At 42.8% G+C, this 18,012-nt stretch overlaps 1 protein-coding gene across 1 annotated transcript; it reads right to left on the minus strand.

Moving 5' to 3' along the window:
* Positions 1-782: 782 nt before the first annotated feature.
* LOC309344095 (tubulin alpha-1C chain-like) lies at positions 783-10,384 on the minus strand. Its single transcript, XM_081866261.1, has 5 exons — positions 10,238-10,384; positions 5,504-5,726; positions 4,345-4,493; positions 2,367-3,047; positions 783-1,302 (listed from the first exon to the last, which is right to left on the minus strand). The coding sequence occupies exons 1-5, from the start codon at positions 10,238-10,240 to the stop codon at positions 1,009-1,011; spliced, it is 1,350 nt and encodes a 449-aa protein (XP_081722387.1). The 5' UTR covers positions 10,241-10,384; the 3' UTR covers positions 783-1,008.
* Between the last annotated feature and the right edge of the window lie 7,628 nt (positions 10,385-18,012).

The raw sequence follows: 18,012 nt of genomic DNA on the forward strand, positions 1-18,012 counted from the left end.
ATGTGATTTTAAGGCCTATCTCCTGCCTCCTCAGACATTTTATATAACTAAGTATAATTTGAGCAGCCATGTGCCACAAACAGACAGACCTTCAATACTATCAGATTACTTTAGATTGCCACCTGTAGCTAAGCAAAACTCTTTACAAATAATAGGTAGGCTGCTAAAATATGCCATCTTCATACAATACGAACAGGCATCAAGTGGTTCACATAATTAGGGGAGCAGCTCTGCAGTTGATACAGTATATCCAAATTTTCATTTCAACCAGCAATTTCATCTTACCTGGATTCCTCTGCAGCTTCTCTTCCCCTTTTCTCATCTTCTACACCCTCTTTCATCCTATCGCATGTGGTATCTTTTTCTGGAGGTGTATTTTCCCTCCAGTGGGTGGGCAGGTTGTGAGGGGCTAGCCATTTATTCTTTTGTTGCTGCTTTTAATTAGACCAATTACAATATTTAAAAGTTTTGGTTATTTAGCATTTTGCAATTCCAAATAAGCACGTCTAGGACTGGAGTATTTCATTAGCTACAAGTAGAATTTATATGCACTACTCACAACAATGATTAAAATTTTCAAGCACGTTTGAAAACAGCTTGGCTTTTTGTTTGTTTGTTAACAGCTACTTGCTAGTGCAGGAGCAAGCAAATTGACTACCGAAGTTTGTTAGTGGCTAAGCCACCAACGTAACCCAACTTCTTCCCAGTGATGTATCTCCTCTCCCTAAAATCTGCCTGCTTCAGGTGTTTAGGGCATGCAGCAATGAGACAAGTACTCCGTGTTAGTAAATAGCAAGGTGGGTTTATTTGTTTGCATCCAGCTGGATGCTTTAATGCTTGCATCATCATCATCATCAACTGGCAAGAAACCTCAGTTATAAAAGTGTTTATTCCAAGCGCTCTGGCATGGAATACCAGGTGTTCTGTTTACATTTGAGATTTGCTCCCCATTTACTTTATTACAAAGTAGCAAATGGTAACAGCCATACAACAGACATGTGTGCAAGTCTAATACTCCTCGCCTTCATCATCACCATCCAAGGAGTCTGTGCCCACTTCTTCATAATCCTTCTCAAGTGCAGCCAGATCTTCTCGGGCCTCCGAAAACTCCCCTTCCTCCATTCCTTCTCCAACATACCAATGGACAAAAGCACGCTTGGCATACATCAAGTCGAATTTGTGGTCCAGGCGGGCCCAGGCCTCCGCAATGGCTGTGGTGTTACTGAGCATACAGACCGCACGCTGGACTTTGGCCAAGTCACCACCAGGAACAACGGTCGGAGGCTGGTAATTAATGCCCACCTAGAAAACAATCAATAGATATGCAGACAATGTAAAGTTTCCTATATCACAATCATATCTAATTTGTGTGTATTTGCAAGTCAGAAAGGAGCTGCATCTGTACACAAGGCCAGCAAGCTCAAGGTCAAGATCACCCTGCATTAAGAACACTGGGAGTGTAGAACTTCACATTTAAATGTAAGAGATGTCTAGCTATATCCATTTCCCGGGGGCATCCTGATACGTTCCCAACAAAGTAGAATTTGTGTTATGGGGAACCTTTTACCCATTTGCAAAGTGCAGTATTTTGCGCTGCTATTCTTCTTCACAGCTAGCATAGTGGGCAGCTCTGATAACTGACACATGGTTGGGACTTTCAGATACCTATTAGAGCAAAGTGGGGGGGATCTCTTTTTCCAAAGGCTGCATGTTCTTTCTTGCACCCTTTTCTCCTGACCCAGTGGGAAGGACTGACAAATAGCTCTTGGCAGAAGTCAGAACAGAGAGATTTTCTACCACCTTCCATTTTAGCTTTCCTTTGTTTCCTGCCCACTTCTCTCATGTGGCACCTCTCACGAGGGATGCAGGTTTCCAACTCCTACATTAGAAGCTGAAACATCATTAGTCATCAACATAATTCTCTTTTCTCTACAGGCCTACATCATTTTATAATTTTGTTAGGAGCTAGTGCTCCCATTTTAAACTGCCTTCACAAACAGTACATTAATCTACCATGACTAACGTTAGAAGGCATTTTTATATTGAAAAGTCCTGATTGTTAACGTTCGAATCAGCTTTAGTTAGTTCATATATATGGCAAGCTGAGTATTGACTGAGTATTTCCAACCTCCTTCATGTAGGTTCTGCAAAAGCATGAAATGGTAGATGCCCTTCCACCAAGGTTGTGATCAACCATCCAGTTCAGGGGATGGCTGCATGCCTTTAGGTCATCTTACAACTGAAATACAGTTAATTAAGCCTGCCTACACCATTTGTAAAATTATATACTTGAGATGTGCTTATTCAACCACCTATAAATCTTGACATGAAACAAGACCATTTTGAATGCAATCAGCAGTGCTTACCTTAAAACCAGTAGGACACCAGTCAACAAATTGAATGGTACGCTTCGTTTTGATAGCGGCAATAGCAACATTGACATCCTTGGGGACAACATCTCCACGATACAGCATACAACAAGCCATGTACTTGCCATGGCGGGGATCACATTTCACCATCTGGTTGGATGGCTCAAAGCAGGCATTGGTGATCTCAGAGACAGAGAGCTGCTCATGGTAGGCCTTCTCTGCTGAGATAATGGGGGAATAGGTTACCAGAGGGAAGTGGATCCTGGGGTAAGGCACCAGGTTTGTCTGGAACTCTGTCAGATCCACATTTAAGGCACCATCAAATCTGAGAGAGGCGGTGATTGAAGAAACAATCTGACCAATGAGGCGGTTGAGGTTAGTGTAGGTTGGGCGTTCGATGTCCAGATTCCTACGACAAATGTCATAGATTGCTTCGTTATCAACCATGAAGGCACAGTCAGAATGTTCGAGGGTGGTGTGGGTTGTCAGGATGGAGTTATATGGCTCGACAACAGCAGTTGAAACTTGGGGAGCTGGGTATATGGCAAATTCCAATTTTGATTTCTTTCCATAGTCGACTGAGAGGCGTTCCATCAGCAGAGAAGTGAATCCTGACCCAGTGCCACCTCCAAAGCTGTGGAAGATCAGGAATCCTTGCAAGCCAGTACACTGGTCAGCCTGGGGAGGGGGGAAAGGACATTATAGCAGGCTAGTAATCCTAATATTTGAGAATGGGTTTTGCCGATTCACTTTTATACCTTCTTGTGTACTATTCTGCCCAGCAACAAAAAGTTTATTTATCGTTCAACTCAACCACTAAGCATTTGTAAGAAAAAAGCAGAGACCAAATGTAGAACTCATCAGCAGGAACTGTGAGCAGTTCCCACACCAACCAAACAGATCTGCCAGTCGGAGGTAGATATTTCTTATTACATGGAGGTCACAAGAAAATTTTGCAAGTTCATCGACTGAGCAGGCCATATGTAGTTTTATTTATTTAGTGTATTTCAGTCACCCAATAACTTACATTCTTTGGGCAATCACAGCCGAAAAATATTTTTTAAACTCACAAAATACACCCACACACCCACCCTGCTTCAGTTCTCTAACCCAATACTATTTTATACATAAAAATTGAGAAAGCGAAAATCTATACCAGACCAACAAAGATTGCAATCTAAATATTTTAGAGAGTAAGAAAGCCATAGCTCCCAGAATTCTCTTGCTGTAGTTAGCTATAGCCTCATTCCTCTGACTCAATTCTAAAACCATGAGAGATGAGACCAAATCCATAACAAATGGCAGAAACCAATGTAAAACATTGCATTAGTCCTTACATGGACCTCCTAGACAAAGAGGTTGTACAGTGGCTAGGGAAGGAAGAGGGTATGTTTGCTCAAAACATAGGCAAACTAAGGCCCAGGGGCCGGATATGGCCCAATCGCCTTCTAAATCTGGCCTGCTGATTTAGTGTGTTTTTACATGAGTAGAATGTGTCCTTTTATTTAAAATATATCTCTGGGTTATTTCTGGGGCCTGCCTGGTGTTTTTACATGAGTAGAATGTCTATTTTTATTTAAAATGCACCTCTGGGTTATTGGTGGGGCATAGGAATTTGTTCATGTCCCCCCCAAAAATATAGTCCGCCCCCCATAAGGTCTGAGGGGCAGTGGACCGGCCACCTGCTGAAAAAGTTTGCTGACCCCTGGCAACCACACCAAACCGGTCACTTCAGGACTGCCACATGGTTCTAACCAGAGTAAAAAATACATGAAGCAACAGTCCGTGTTCTAGTAGCATCAAAAGTTAAATACCCCCCCCCAAGAAATTTAGATGGAGGTACAAAAGAGCTCGAGGATATTTACATTTTGACAGGCACAGATTGACAAGTGAACACTGAACATTCAGAATTAATTTTTAAACAGGGCAAAATGTTTCAATGCAAGTTTGACTGTGCAAAAGCAACAGAACTTACCAGTTTCCTGACGCGCTCCAGTACGAGATCAATTATTTCTTTGCCTACAGTGTAGTGACCTCTTGCATAATTATTAGCAGCATCTTCCTTGCCAGAAATCAGCTGTTCTGGGTGAAAGAGCTGTTTATATGTCCCAGTCCGCACTTCGTCTGAAAACAAAACCACAAGTTATTGTACAATAAAAATGAAACAAATAAAATTTACAATTTTGCTTGTGCTTGAAGCACCCTAAGTAGTTTTGCAGGTTTATAGAACTTGAAGAGAACTTTTTTTTCTACTGACAGGCACTGCTAGTGATTGCCTAGAACAGGTTTTGTTAGTACAAGAACAACTGATTTTTAAACAATATACATAGAAGTATAAGCAGCTGGCAACAGTATCCAGTATGTGGGTTAAAATGTTTTTCCAGCTACAATTTCCACAGGGTAGCCATGCTAGTCTGTTGTAGCAGAGTGGAACAGAGTCTTGAAACACCTTAAAGCAGGCATGGCCAAACTTGGCCCTCCAGATGTTTTGGGAATACAATTCCCATCATCCCTGACCACTGGTCCTGTTAGCTAAGGATGATGGGAGTTGTAGTCCTAAAACATCTGGAGAGCCAAGTTTGGCTATGCCTGCCTTAAAGATTAGTAAGTATGTTAAGTGTTTTACCCGTTAGTTACACTCAGAGTAAATCCACTGAAATAAATGGGCATGACATAGTCCAGTAATGTAAATTGGTCTACTCTGAGTAATAATTACTTGGATATAACCTTTCACCACAAGAATTATCCCGCCCCCCCATCTGTAAACACTTTCTTGTAAAAACTGATGCAAAAGTCCTGCAATCCAGTATTTCACATACCAAGCATTACAGATATTCATAAGTAACATCTTAACCCAGGCTTCACTTCCATCCAAGTCACAGCAAAGTACTACCTAATTTCTCAAGGATTACTGTATCTAAACTTAAATAATGATAAATATGTTAACCACATGTTTAGAAATACTGTGCCTTGCTCTGGCTATGTCTACAGTTAAGGTCATGCAATGTGTTTAATACAGAATCTAAAATACAACAGAGAAAAACTGAATCCTCACGTTCCAGACTTTTTATTATACAACTGTCCCACATCCCATCTCACATCCATTCCAACCACACAGGCTGTATTTACTTTACCTATCACTGCTGGCTCCAAATCCACAAACACAGCACGAGGGACATGTTTTCCTGCACCAGTTTCACTGAAGAAGGTGTTGAATGAGTCATCTCCACCACCAATTGTTTTGTCACTTGGCATGGTGCCATTAGGCTGGATCCCATGCTCCAAGCAGTAGAGTTCCCAGCATCCATTGCCGATTTGCACACCAGCTTGGCCAACGTGAATTGAGATGCACTCACGCTATGGGGAAGGGAGACAGACAGAAAAGGTTAGTGCCCAGTTTCCTCCTCCTTTGTTCTTTACTGAAACTGAAATGCAAACTGCCACCAAACCCATTAAAAGGGGAACATGCACTTAAAGAGAAGCTGCCAAGCACAATTCAATTTACAGTTACCAATGTCCTGTGGGATTAAAAAAAAAAAAGTTTCAATAGTCTCTGTGTCCCGTAACTGCCAACCTAGTCACTGTTGAAATAGTACTGATAGCAGATGGTCCATCATTGAATGCATATACAACATATGAATTATTCAGTTGAAAACAAATAAACCCATCTAATTTAGGTTGAAAACTCAGCTTGCCAATAACCACCTCTCTAGCTGGTGTGCAGCTCAGTTGAGACTCTTAATCTCAGGGTTGTGGGTTCAAGCCCCACACTGGACAAAAGATTCCTACATTGCAGGGGGTTGGACTAGGTGAACCTCATATTTTCTTCCAACTGTACAATTAATTTTGAATTTATATACCGCCCTGTACCTAGAGGTCTCAGGGTGGTTCACAGAAAAGATCACAATGTATACAAAATAAAATAAAATAACCCAATAACACCCCCCCAAAGAGCCACATTTTAAAAGGGTATAGGATGTCTACTGCTCAAATTATTTCCCAGTTACTATCTTGCCCAAGAAGGAAGTAGAAAAGGTCCATGGCCATCTAGAATATCTGGCAGCTCTGCTTTTCTAGAACCAATCAAGAGAACAATATTAGAAACCCAAGATGCTTGAGCTTTGTAATTAGATTCCTATATACATTCCTATAATGCACTGTGTACAGCATTAATAATTTTTTATTGTGAGTCACCCAGGGAGCCTTGACTAAAGAATGGTATACAAATATGCCAAATAAAGCTCAGATTAGGGACGCGGGTGGCGCTGTGGGTAAATACTTAGCGCCTAGGGCATGCCGATCGCATGGTCGGCGGTTCGAATCCCCACGGCGGGGTGAGCTCCCGTCTTTCGGTCCCAGCTCCTGCCCACCTAGCAGTTCGAAAGCACCCCTAAGTGCAAGTAGATAAATAGGTACCGCTTTATAGCAGGAAGGTAAACGGCGTTTCCGTGTGCTGCGCTGGTGCTGGCTCGCCAGAGCAGCTTCGTCACGCTGGCCACGTGACCCGGAAGTGTCTCCGGACAGCGCTCGCCCCCGGCCTTTTAAGTGAGATGGGCGCACAACCCTAGAGTCGGACACGACTGGCCCATACGGGCAGGGGTACCTTTAAAGCTCAGATTAGTCCATTTAAAGAGAAAAGTGGTCTTTTTCCAAGGAAGTTGTCATCAGTTTGGATTGTGATGTTCATGTGCAAACATCAAGCCAGATGGTGATATGTTGCCATACAGAAATTATGTTTCAATTGGGCTAACACAAGTCCTAAATCTACCCTAGTTAAGGTTTTCCCCATTCCAGTTACTGTTTTTTTCAAGGTCCTCCCCCCCAATGTAATTTAAATATTCATCTCTCATACTACTTGTTGACTGATGCTTTTTCTTGGTTTATTGATTTTTAATACAAAAAAGAAGTTAAGCTTGTCCCCAAAAGTATTCTTTATCTAGAAATAATGATGAAGCTAACTCAATTAGCAAGCTATTAATTAGCTGTCCTAATTTGTTAACTTTACTCCCTTGTGTCTCAAAGCTCAGGTGATGCTCTCTTGTAAGACCTATTTTGAGATATCCCTCCAGTTCTTACATTTAGATATTTCTCTCATCAATTATCCATACTAGGTAATTTTCTTCTACCACAGAAGGATAATGATCTAAATTATACAGCTCCCAACGGTATTTCAGTTTTAGCTTAAGCAGCAGTTAATAACTTAATTGTATATATTTTTAATGTTAGTAAGTGCCTTAAATCTCATTCTGCTCTTTCCCCATCAAAACTTGTCTCCCCTTTCAGAAGGTCTCTGTCTTTCCACCTTCCACATTGCTGACACCTTATTAGTGGTTCCTGGATAAATGGCCAAGGATATAGTGCATGAGGTTTAATGCCCCCACCATCTTTCAAGCTGAGTATTTGCTTAGTGTAAAAAGTGCCACAGGATTCTCACTTCATTTCAGCAGCAAGCTGGGAGGCACAGAACAGGAACATCCAGTCCCTGGCTTGCCAACACTGAGAAAACAGCCTCATGGCTGATTCATGTTCCTGCTATCTGCCTTTCATCTCTTAAGCAGTGCACTTCATAGGACACCCATCGAGAGTGGTGGTGGCTTACTGGGCAATCCAGCAGCATTGTCAGGATTTGCATCCACAACAAAAAAATCTGGAGATTTAGTTCTCAGACATCTGTGCACATTCAAGGTTTGTACTCAAGTTTTTATCTGAGTGGAACTAACATTGGTTTACAACCCCAAGTCTTTTACTGCACACCCCCAAAGTCAGGGACAGCTGTCGATGGAACGCAGGCACACCTCAGCTAAGGCAGAATGAAAAATATGAATCACAGACAGAAAGATGCTGTAATCAAAGTAAGGGAAATAGGTCCACAGCTAGCTGGCAGTGGCTGTAGCTATAGTGGAAACCTGCAAACATTAGTTCAGTCAAAATATCATACATGGGAGTTAAAGCATATCAAAACTGCAACCCTGAGTGTGTGTGCTTGTGTATGAGGCTTACTGGCTTCATAATGGAATATACTCTCAAGAATATTAGGACAGCAGATAAAATCTTCAGTTGTTGATTTCTTTGCCTAAGGAATCATGAGGAGGAATGATCAATAATTTCTGCTACCTGTTACACTGCTCCCTGCTATTTCGTGTCTGCAGGGCGGGGGGGGGGGAACACATCTCTTACTGCAGTTATTTAACTGGCATAATCAGAATTGTTGGCAAGTCACTCTTGATGCAAGACATTTGTAATATAAAATTCAACTAAGGCCATAATTTTGATGGACAGAGTACAGCACTTTAGCCAGATGTTAAGAAATGCCCTCTAAGACAGAATTCAGGTCTCTGTAGTCATTTCAAGATTTAGTGTCTATCACCATCACAGCAATGTTTCTCTTGCCTTTTGGGGTTTTTTGGTGTGTGTTCACAAAGTTGTACTTGGAGAACTCACTAGCAAAAAAGGATGGAACATAACAAGAAAGCCCTGGTGCCAATTTTGAAAGAATGAAGTGTGTAATTGTGCATGTGTGTACGTGTACACACACACACACACACACACACACACGTCAGTTTGACAGGATGGAGCAATTCACATTAAGGGATAACACAAAATAGCAATGTGAACTTTGGGCTAAAAATCAAAGAGACAGACTTAAAAACAACAACCCTAAAACCCCAGGATGTTGAAATACCAGGGAAGGGAAGGACTGAGAGAGGCAGCCATCTTCTTTAAAAACTTCCCACCATTTTGCAGCAATGCTGCTTTATAAACTTGTAAAAAGGGGAGTGCAGTGAGTGGCCAACGCAGCATCAAACTAGTTCTGATACCCAAGAAAGCTTCCAGCATTCTTTAAAAAACCACAAAAAACCACTACCTGGTCAAAAATAACCAATTAAGTCTTGAAGGACTTAAAACGGAGGCAAGCAGGACAGAGGGTGGTGGATCAAAAACTCTCGCCCCTGCTGCCCCTCCTTCCCATTCCAGACAAAGGAAGGGGGCTCGGAGATGTCAGCTCGAAGTCTCCCAGACAAATGAGTCATGCCCAAGCCATTTTAAGTCTCAGCTTCCTTTTTTTTGTCCTTTGATTTGATTTGAGGGCATGTAGGCATCTCTTGCATATCCCCAAATGCATGTCTAGGCCCAGAGACGATTAAGACTGAGAATCTCAGCAGCGGAGGTTTCAAGAGGAGCTGGCAGAAAGGACATGCGGGACAACTCGAGGTTGAGGCAAAACGAGACACTGAATCGAAGAGTCCAAGTGCAGCAGCAGCTGTTGGCTGGTCTCCCACGCGAGGACTTTGGACACTGACCTTTTGCAAAAACCCGAAACTCACCCCGCCAACTCAGCCTACACCAGCTGGACGCGCGACTCGGGCGGGGAACCAGGAAACGAAGAAGGGCCCGATCCTACTTTACTAGCTTCACAGAGGGCACCCTTGGGGAAACCTGTGGGCCTTCCGAGATCGAGGGGACCCCCCCCCCGCTCTGAATAGTCCCGCATCTCTGTCGTAGCTGCGGTCCTAACCGCGTCTACTCAGAAGTAAGGCCCGCTGCGTTAAGCAGGGCTTCCTCCTGTGTAAGCGGGGATAGGGTCGTTGTCTTAGCAAAGACTTTCCGCTCATTACACACCGATCTACAGCCCTCTTCCCCGCACAGCAGAAAGAAGCGCCCCGAAGGACGCGGAGAAGCCCTGCGACGTCCCCACTCGCCCCAACGTCGCTAGCGCGGCACAGAAAACGGAAAGGGAGATGTTGGAAAGCCCGACGGCATGACATTACGTAAGGCAAACCCCCCCCCCCATAACGCGCGCCTTTCTTAATAGGCACCGAGGGGAGAGGCAGGAACCCGGCGGGAAGGAAAAACCAAGCAACCCTCACCATGTCTCCGCCAGGCTACGAGGAGTCTGTGAGGTTGTCGGTGCTCTGGCTTCAGCAGACGCGCTACGGGTCTGATCAGCACCACGAAACAGCTGCTCTGAGGACCGGGCATCCCTTATATAAGGGGCTCCGAAGGAGCGCTTCTCTCCTCGCAGCCGATTGGACAGCGCCAGAGTCCCCTTGCCCCGCCCCACGCGCCCCATTGAATAGGGAGCCAAAGGGAGACGCCCCCGGCCCGCCGCCATTGGGCAGCGGATATGAATTTGCCCATTCGCGGACAGCCATAGGATAATTCGTAACGAGGCAAAACTGGGAGACGAGTTCCCGCCAAATCCCAAATGATCGGGATAGGAGCGAACCCCGCAAGCTCTCGCTCTCTCGTGCTATTTCCATCACTGGCAGAACCTGCTTCTATGTCAGGTTCATATACCTGGGGTTGACTGCGGCCTTGCGGAGTCCGGCACAAGGCGTTGCTTCCTTGATTTTGGAAAATTTCCAAGTGCGTCGTCCCCCAGAGGCTGGGGGTTGGTCAGTTGTTTCTGGACGTGTCCCTCGAGCAGGCAAACCTTCCGCCCACCTTGTGCCGAACCGCTGGCGCTCCTGTTTTGGCTGCGCTTTTCTGCACAACTTGGCGACATCCCGCGAGCTTGCGAGACGGATCAGGTTGAAGAATGAAAGCCGGCGGGAGGTGGGTTGGACGTGAATCGGACGGGTGCCAAGAGATGCACACTGATCGATTCATTCCCGACACACTTTGAACCATCGATGCTATTGGGAAACAAATCCACTTTAAATTAGGTTGAACCCAGCGCTCTATATGGTTGTGATGAACTTCTCCAAGAGTTGCCAGGTTTGGGTCCCTTTTGGGAGGAGGTTACTAGAGGCTCACTGGCACTTTGTAACATTTGCATTTGGGGACAAATTTGCCCGCTGCCCAGTTTAAACACTCCAGCAGGCACACAAAGGCCGCTGCTCTCGTGTGAGGTCTCCAAGAATGAGAGCAGGGTGGGTGGCTTAACTCTATATCAGCGATCATTAGGAAAGAGAAAAAAAAACTGCCCTTGATGGAAATCTATGGTAGAGCCATACTGCATATAGTTCCCATTGCTGTATTCCAAAAAGAAGTTTGCAGAGTTGAAGGAAGGGATAACCAATATCATCAGGGAACTGGAGTAAATACCCTAACACAATTTGGACCTTTTTTTAAGGTTGGGAGAAAAGAAGAGTAAGGTGTGTGTGTTGGGGGTGTATATGATAAAGGTGTATAAATGTATGCACAGTATAGAGAAAATGGATAGAGGGAAGTCTCTCCCCGCCCCCGCCAACCCCATACTAGAAGCTTGAATAGTGGAAGATTTGGGACAGAGAAGAGGGGCTACTTTTTCCGCACAATACTAAACCATGGAATTTAGCTACCACAACTATGGTGATGGCAACCAGCTTAGAGAACTTTAAAAAAAGAATTGGACAACTCAACAAGAGAATAAAGCTGCCATTGGCTACTAGTCATGGTGGCTGTGTAGTATTTCTCCCTCTAGAATCTGAGGCTTCCTGCTTTTCAGTGTCATTCACTGGGGAGCCCAAGCAGAAGATAAAGATTGTGCTTTTGCCCTGCTTGTGGGCTTCCTCTGGGCATCTGTGGGAAACAAGATGCTGAACTATAAGATATTTACTCTGATCTAGCTGGGCTCTTGCGTGAAATATCAGGCAGAGCTCCCACTCTGTTAATAATTGTGTAGGGAATTCAGCAGGTTGGGCTTGCCATGCAAGTTACACATGCCAAAATTCTCTCTCCTACATAACTATTAAAGGTGTTGGAGTCTTGTCCACTCTTTCATCTAGTAAGACAGGTGTGGGGAACCTTCAGCCTCCCAGATGTTCCTAAGCTATGATTTCCATGAGCCCCAGCTAGCACAGCAAAAGCCCAGGGATGATAGAAATTGTAGTTCAGTGGCATCTCAAGGGTCAAAGGTTCCCTACACTTGTAGCAGGGAGGCAGGTGTAGCACCCTAAAATATTGCTAAAGCCGAAGCTGAGTTCTCTGTATATTTCTCTGTTTTTCCTCAAACTGCAGTGTATGTTTACACATGGATTGACACATCCTTAGCTAGCATCTTCTCTGATAGTTGTCCAAATCAACAATCAGTTGGCTAATTATTTATTAGTTCCCATGCCAACACATTACCAGCACTCTTGTCAAGTCTACTTATTGCCTCAGGGCAACACAGACAGCTGACAGAAATCTGATAGAAAACGGATACAATATAACTGATGTTGTGCCAATATGTTACATACTGTGAATTGTCATTCCAAACACACTTACTAACTAGTAAGTCCCATTGAGTTTGGGAATACATACCTGTCAAAGTAAACATGTATAGGATTATGCTGATAGATAAACTATTATATCCAGGAATGATAATAAGAGAATGGATTTTTTGGTAGTAGCTCCCTGTCACCATTTAGTAAAATCCTGTGATATGTAAATATTAGTTAGGGTAGTTATGTTTTATTATTTACTTTGGACAAATTGAGGTTCATTGGCAGCAGCAGGGGAGGTCTGGGTAGATCAAGGGCTCTTGGGAATTGAATGTCTCATGAAATAGCTGCCAGCTTCTGGAGATTTACAGCGCCTTATCTCAAGGCTGGTACCCAAGTTTCTAGGACACCCACCTATTCCTAACTAGTAACATCTTGCAGCTGGGCCTGTTATAGGTTTTTATCTCCTGACTAATTCTGGAATGGGCATGTCTGTATTAGCACAGGGCCACCCAACCCATCCACCCAGGTCTCAGTTAAATATACCAAGTCTGCCCCTTCATCCACAATCAAATCATGGATGCTTGATGTTTTTTTCTGGACAGACCTGGCATTTAGCAACAATACCACCAGTTTCTGCACCATGGTTATGGAGGAGCCATAATCACTGTAAATGATAACAGAAGTATTTAAATATCATTTTTCAATGATATTTAGCACTTCCCAAACATTATCTCAAAAATCCTCCTTACAATAACCATCTTTAGGGAGATCAGAATTATTATCCCTATACTGCAGAAGGGATTTGTACAAGAGGCTAAGATAATAATAGATTGTTCAAGATAGCCTAATGAGGTCACAGCAGAATTTGAATGCAAGATTTCCAAAGACTCTGTTCTTGATTGTTTTTGTGTGTGAGAGCAAGCCTCTTTCTCGTTTAAAGCAGCCCAGCAAATGTAACCTGGTTTGTCCTTGGCTTTTTCCCAGTAGGAGACTCTTACTATAGAGAATTTAATTATTGCTTCATGGTTTCTGGAAGGAAGGAACCTGACCAGGAATTAACATGGTATGTGTGTGTGCAAGGGGAATGTGGGTTGGTATTGGCAAGAGAAACACAGGAGGAGTATTTACAGCTCTGGGAGTTGCCTGCCTGCTGTAATTGCTGTATGTGACTTACTTATTAACCAGTCAGACAGGCCAGGCAAGATAGACCAGGGATTATTTTGCATTCTTGAGTGTGTTAGGTAAGGCTGAGGGATTTTTAAACACCCACATAATACATTTCAGTGGTTTTTCCCCTTTGGTTTCAGAGCCATTGGGTGAACAAATAAATCAATTTTTGATGGCATCTGGCTACTTTTTTGGCTGTAGATTTTATTTATGAGTCTGCTTGAATCTGTGCATGGTGTTTTAGAAAAATTGGGGTTGGCTTTTGCAACCCAAATTCCAAATAGACTTAGAGCCCTCTAAGACTATGATTGGTCAGAGAAGAATGGATGGCGGCAAAATCCAGTGAAAGAAGGAAGATATTTATTTTTCTGTTGCAACAGAGTCCTCCCCTCCACCCTTTGCAAGGAGATGAGCACCCAAGAACAAAGGTGTGCAAGCCCCTTTAAAGACTTTTGAAATTGCCCAACCCCTTAGCCAAAGACCACCCCAAAAGCACCATACATACATCACAGAAGGAGGCTGTCCACAGCAGAAATTTGAGTACATGACTTCTCTCCTGTCTGTCAAGATACCCTATAATGTTTTACTGACTGCATTACCTGGACAGCCTGACCATGCTTTTGAGATGGTAAATACTTTAGTTCTCGAATCTAGGTAACAGGCATACCCTATTCATACACAAAATATGCCCTCAAGACAGGATTTGAAGGATTTGTAAGTGAAAAAACTGTTGGGAAAGATTTCCCCAATACATTTCCTTCTACAGAGGAAATATTTGGTATCATTAGGAAAGCCAAGATGGCTTTTTGGGATTGTTCTGTCTGCTAAAATAAAGTGTAATTTTTCTCAGGGAATATTTTGTGTGTCTGCTATCTTTGTGCACCCTAAACGTTTATAGCAATGGTAACTGGTTTTACGCGCAAGTTTGCCACCACATGTGTGAATAACTGATGTGCCTGTTTTGAACTACATGAGCTCCCAATACATGGGTTTGTGTAGTAGAGAAGATGCAACTGGGAGTAAATATTGGCCAATGAAATACATTTGAATATGTCTTACTGCAGAATTTCCCAGTCTGGTGCCCTCTGTGTGTTTTAGACGACAACTCCCATCAGCTTCAGCTAGCATAACTGTTTAATTTCTCTTCAGACTTTTGCTATTGCAGACCGGGAGGTTTGAGTTACCTTGATGCTAGACCTGGCTCTCTTCTCACATTCTTGATCAGCCTCTGGTACAGTGGAACCTCGGTTTTCGAATGTATTCTGTTCCAGAAGTCCATTCGACTTCTGAAACGTTCGAAAACTGAGGATCAAAGGGCTGGCAGCAAAAACCATTGAAAAAAATGGAGAAATGTGCCTCAGAAGACATTTGACTTCTGAGGTGTGTTCGAAAATGGAAGCATTCACTTCTGGGTTTTCGGCATTCGGCAGCCGAGACGTTCAAAAACTGAGGTTTGACTATACTCTGCAATGTGAACTTTACACTTACATTGGGCTATATCCAGCTCAAACTTGAGAAATATTCCATGACAAAAACAGGGCCCCAGGGCACTCTTGGCTGTTTGCAGGACAGTCTTCCTCAATTTAATCATTGCAAGAGTTGATATAATAAATGTGTGATTTATGAGGTGTAAAACAGCAATGCTGGATTGTTATGGGTTTTCTATTAGATCACTATGAGTGGGTTTTCTGCCCATGTGAGTTGCCTTGAAGAAATACCTGACTAGCCTCTTAGATTTGACAAGACAATTGATAGCTATATTAAGATGGTGTGTATCTGTGTTAACTAAGATAGCCCAAGAAAACTAAGTGAGCCTTGGGAAATTTTCTTCCTTTTAGTCAAGGGAAGCATGACAAGGTGTCTCTCTGTGAGAAGAACAGTTGACTGCAGTTTTGAGTGAGACCAGAGTTTTCAGAAAAGCCCAGAGACACAGAACTGCTTAGCTTTTGGACTTTGTAAGCTGGCAGTGTTTTGGAGTGCTAGTTCCCCCCCCCTGGCTGGAGTCCTGAAGTGAGAGCATTGAACTTTGGCTCTCATGTGGAGTGTTTAAGCTATGATTCCATGTGGACATTTCCTCTCGGCATATAAAATATTTATATATCACTATCAAACACCTAATTTTATCTTGTCAGCTGAAAATCAAAGAGTATAGACAGCTTCTCTTTAATTTAAATTTTAATGCATGATTTTAAGAGATTTCCACTATATTTAAAAATGAGACTTGCAACCGTACCATATTATTTTGCATACCAAAGACTGCAGAATTTTATTTCTTGTTTAACCTGTTAGGAAGGAATCGGGCCTACGTAATTGCATCATAATATTTCTTAATCCATTCATTACCAAATGTCTTTTTAGTCTTTCATCCAGTACAAAAACTCCATCAAATGTATTTCAGAAAACCTGCTCTTTTAAATATGTCTTAATCCCTACAACAATGTTAACCATAATTAGGAATGAATTGCAACATTTAGGGTTCAACATATATCACATGACTGCTTTGTTGCAGAAGGAAAGCACAGTTGTTACATGGATCCACACATTTCAAGCACATTCAATGCAAATTTAAAACACGTTTGCACCTGAAGTTTGCACATTCCCTAATTAATTGGCAATATAATACACTTGAGTGAATACGTGACAAAATAGCTTATCTGTCTGCATGGGCTCTCTGAGTGAAATTGCTGCTCTTTCAGAAGAACATGAGAAAAGCCTGCTGGTTCTGACTAATGGCACATCCAGGCCAGTGTCTCTGTTCGCACAGTGGCCAACAGGTAGCAAACCTGAATGCAATATCTAAGCCATGGTTAGGCAAACTAAGGCCCGGGGTTGGATCTGGCCCAATCGCTTTCTAAATCTGGCCCACAAACGGTCTGGGAATCAGCCTGTTTTTACATGAGTAGAACTTATGCTTTTATTTAAAATGCATCTCTGGTTATTTGTGGAGCATAGGAATTTGTTCATTTCCCCCCTCCAAAATATAGTCCAGCCCCCCACAAGGTCTGAGGGACAGTGGACCGGCCCACAGCTGAAAAAGTTTGCTGACCCCTGGTAACCACACTAAACCTGTCACTTCAGGACTGCCACATGGTTCAGTAACTGGAATTCAGAGGCATACTGCTTCCAACAGTGAAGGTGGCAAGTAGATGTTGTTTGCCTTATCCCGCACGAATTTGCCTAATCCATTTTTTAAGCCAGCCAAGCTGGTGGCCATCACTACTTCTTGTGGGAGCGAATTCTATAGTTTAACTATTATCCACACTTAGCTTTTGCCCTTCTCTTTCCAGGCACAGGCCCACGCTTAAAAGCTCAGTGTCCAAGTTGGATTGTCCCCCTACCCCGGAGCTTTCCCCACAGAAATCTGCCCTTTAGTGCATAATCAGAGCAGACGTCAATTTAGGTTTTCTGTGGATTTTCGCTTGCTCCGATTGAGCTTTAAAGAGTGGGTTTTCACGGGGAAAGATCTAGAGTGGAAAAAGGGTGCTTAGGCACAGAGCTTTAAGGCGCAGTCTGTGCCTTGAAAGCATGGAGGAAAGTTAAGTGTGGATAAATGCTATGTGTGTGTGAAGAAGTACTTTCGTTTGGCTATCCCGAATCTTCCAACACTATGGGATGTCTCCAGGTTCTAATATTACAAGAGGAGGGAGTAAAGCTTTTCTCTCTCCATTCTCTCCAGGCAATGCATAATTATATACTTCCTTCTGCAAGATAGTGATATCTTGCAAAGGGCCTCTTTCTGTTCAACCAGATGTTCTGAGTTTGCAAGAAGAATGATGAGGTGAAATTCTCTGGCGTATATCATAGTGGAGATATGCCTGGGTCTAATTTTTACATATGATTTGCATTTATTGTGCCAAAATGGTGTCTAGTTTCATCAGTGGGTTTTAGGAATCTATGACAGATACAGATATCACTCCATAACGAATCAGCACTTCCTCTGTGTTTTTAATTATTTATAAATTCCCCACTTTCCCCTTTAATATTACATAAGGTTCCCCTTTAATATTACATAAGGACATTATAGATTTCTAAAGAACTTCTAAAGAAGTTGATCATTGTAATGAATGTTTCTGATGCACAATTTTCACAAATGGCAAAGAATTCTGAACAATAGTATAAATATTATATTAAATTGGTAAAGTAGATACCTGATTTTTGAGTGAACAGAGATTTACCTCCCAATCTACTAAATACTTTGCAATGTTGCCTGCTTTGCTATGCATTTAGATACAGCTCAAGATATCATAACCAAATTTTACATGGAATTGCGGAGAGCAAGGAGCAGGTTTTCAAATATGTTTGGATGCAATGGGATGGCAGTTTCGATCAAAATAGCAGACTGAACT

Source organism: Podarcis erhardii (assembly GCF_964252035.2).
Source record: "Podarcis erhardii genome assembly, chromosome: 6".
Classification (NCBI taxonomy): Eukaryota; Metazoa; Chordata; class Lepidosauria; order Squamata; family Lacertidae; genus Podarcis; species Podarcis erhardii.

Coding starts and splice junctions, on each gene's coding strand:
- LOC309344095 (XM_081866261.1), bottom strand. Junction 3,048..4,344: donor TGGAGCGCGTCAGGAAACTG/GTAAGTTCTGTT, acceptor CCCCCTCCCCAG/GCTGACCAGTGTACTGGCTT. Junction 1,303..2,366: donor GGTGTCCTACTGGTTTTAAG/GTAAGCACTGCT, acceptor ATTGTTTTCTAG/GTGGGCATTAATTACCAGCC.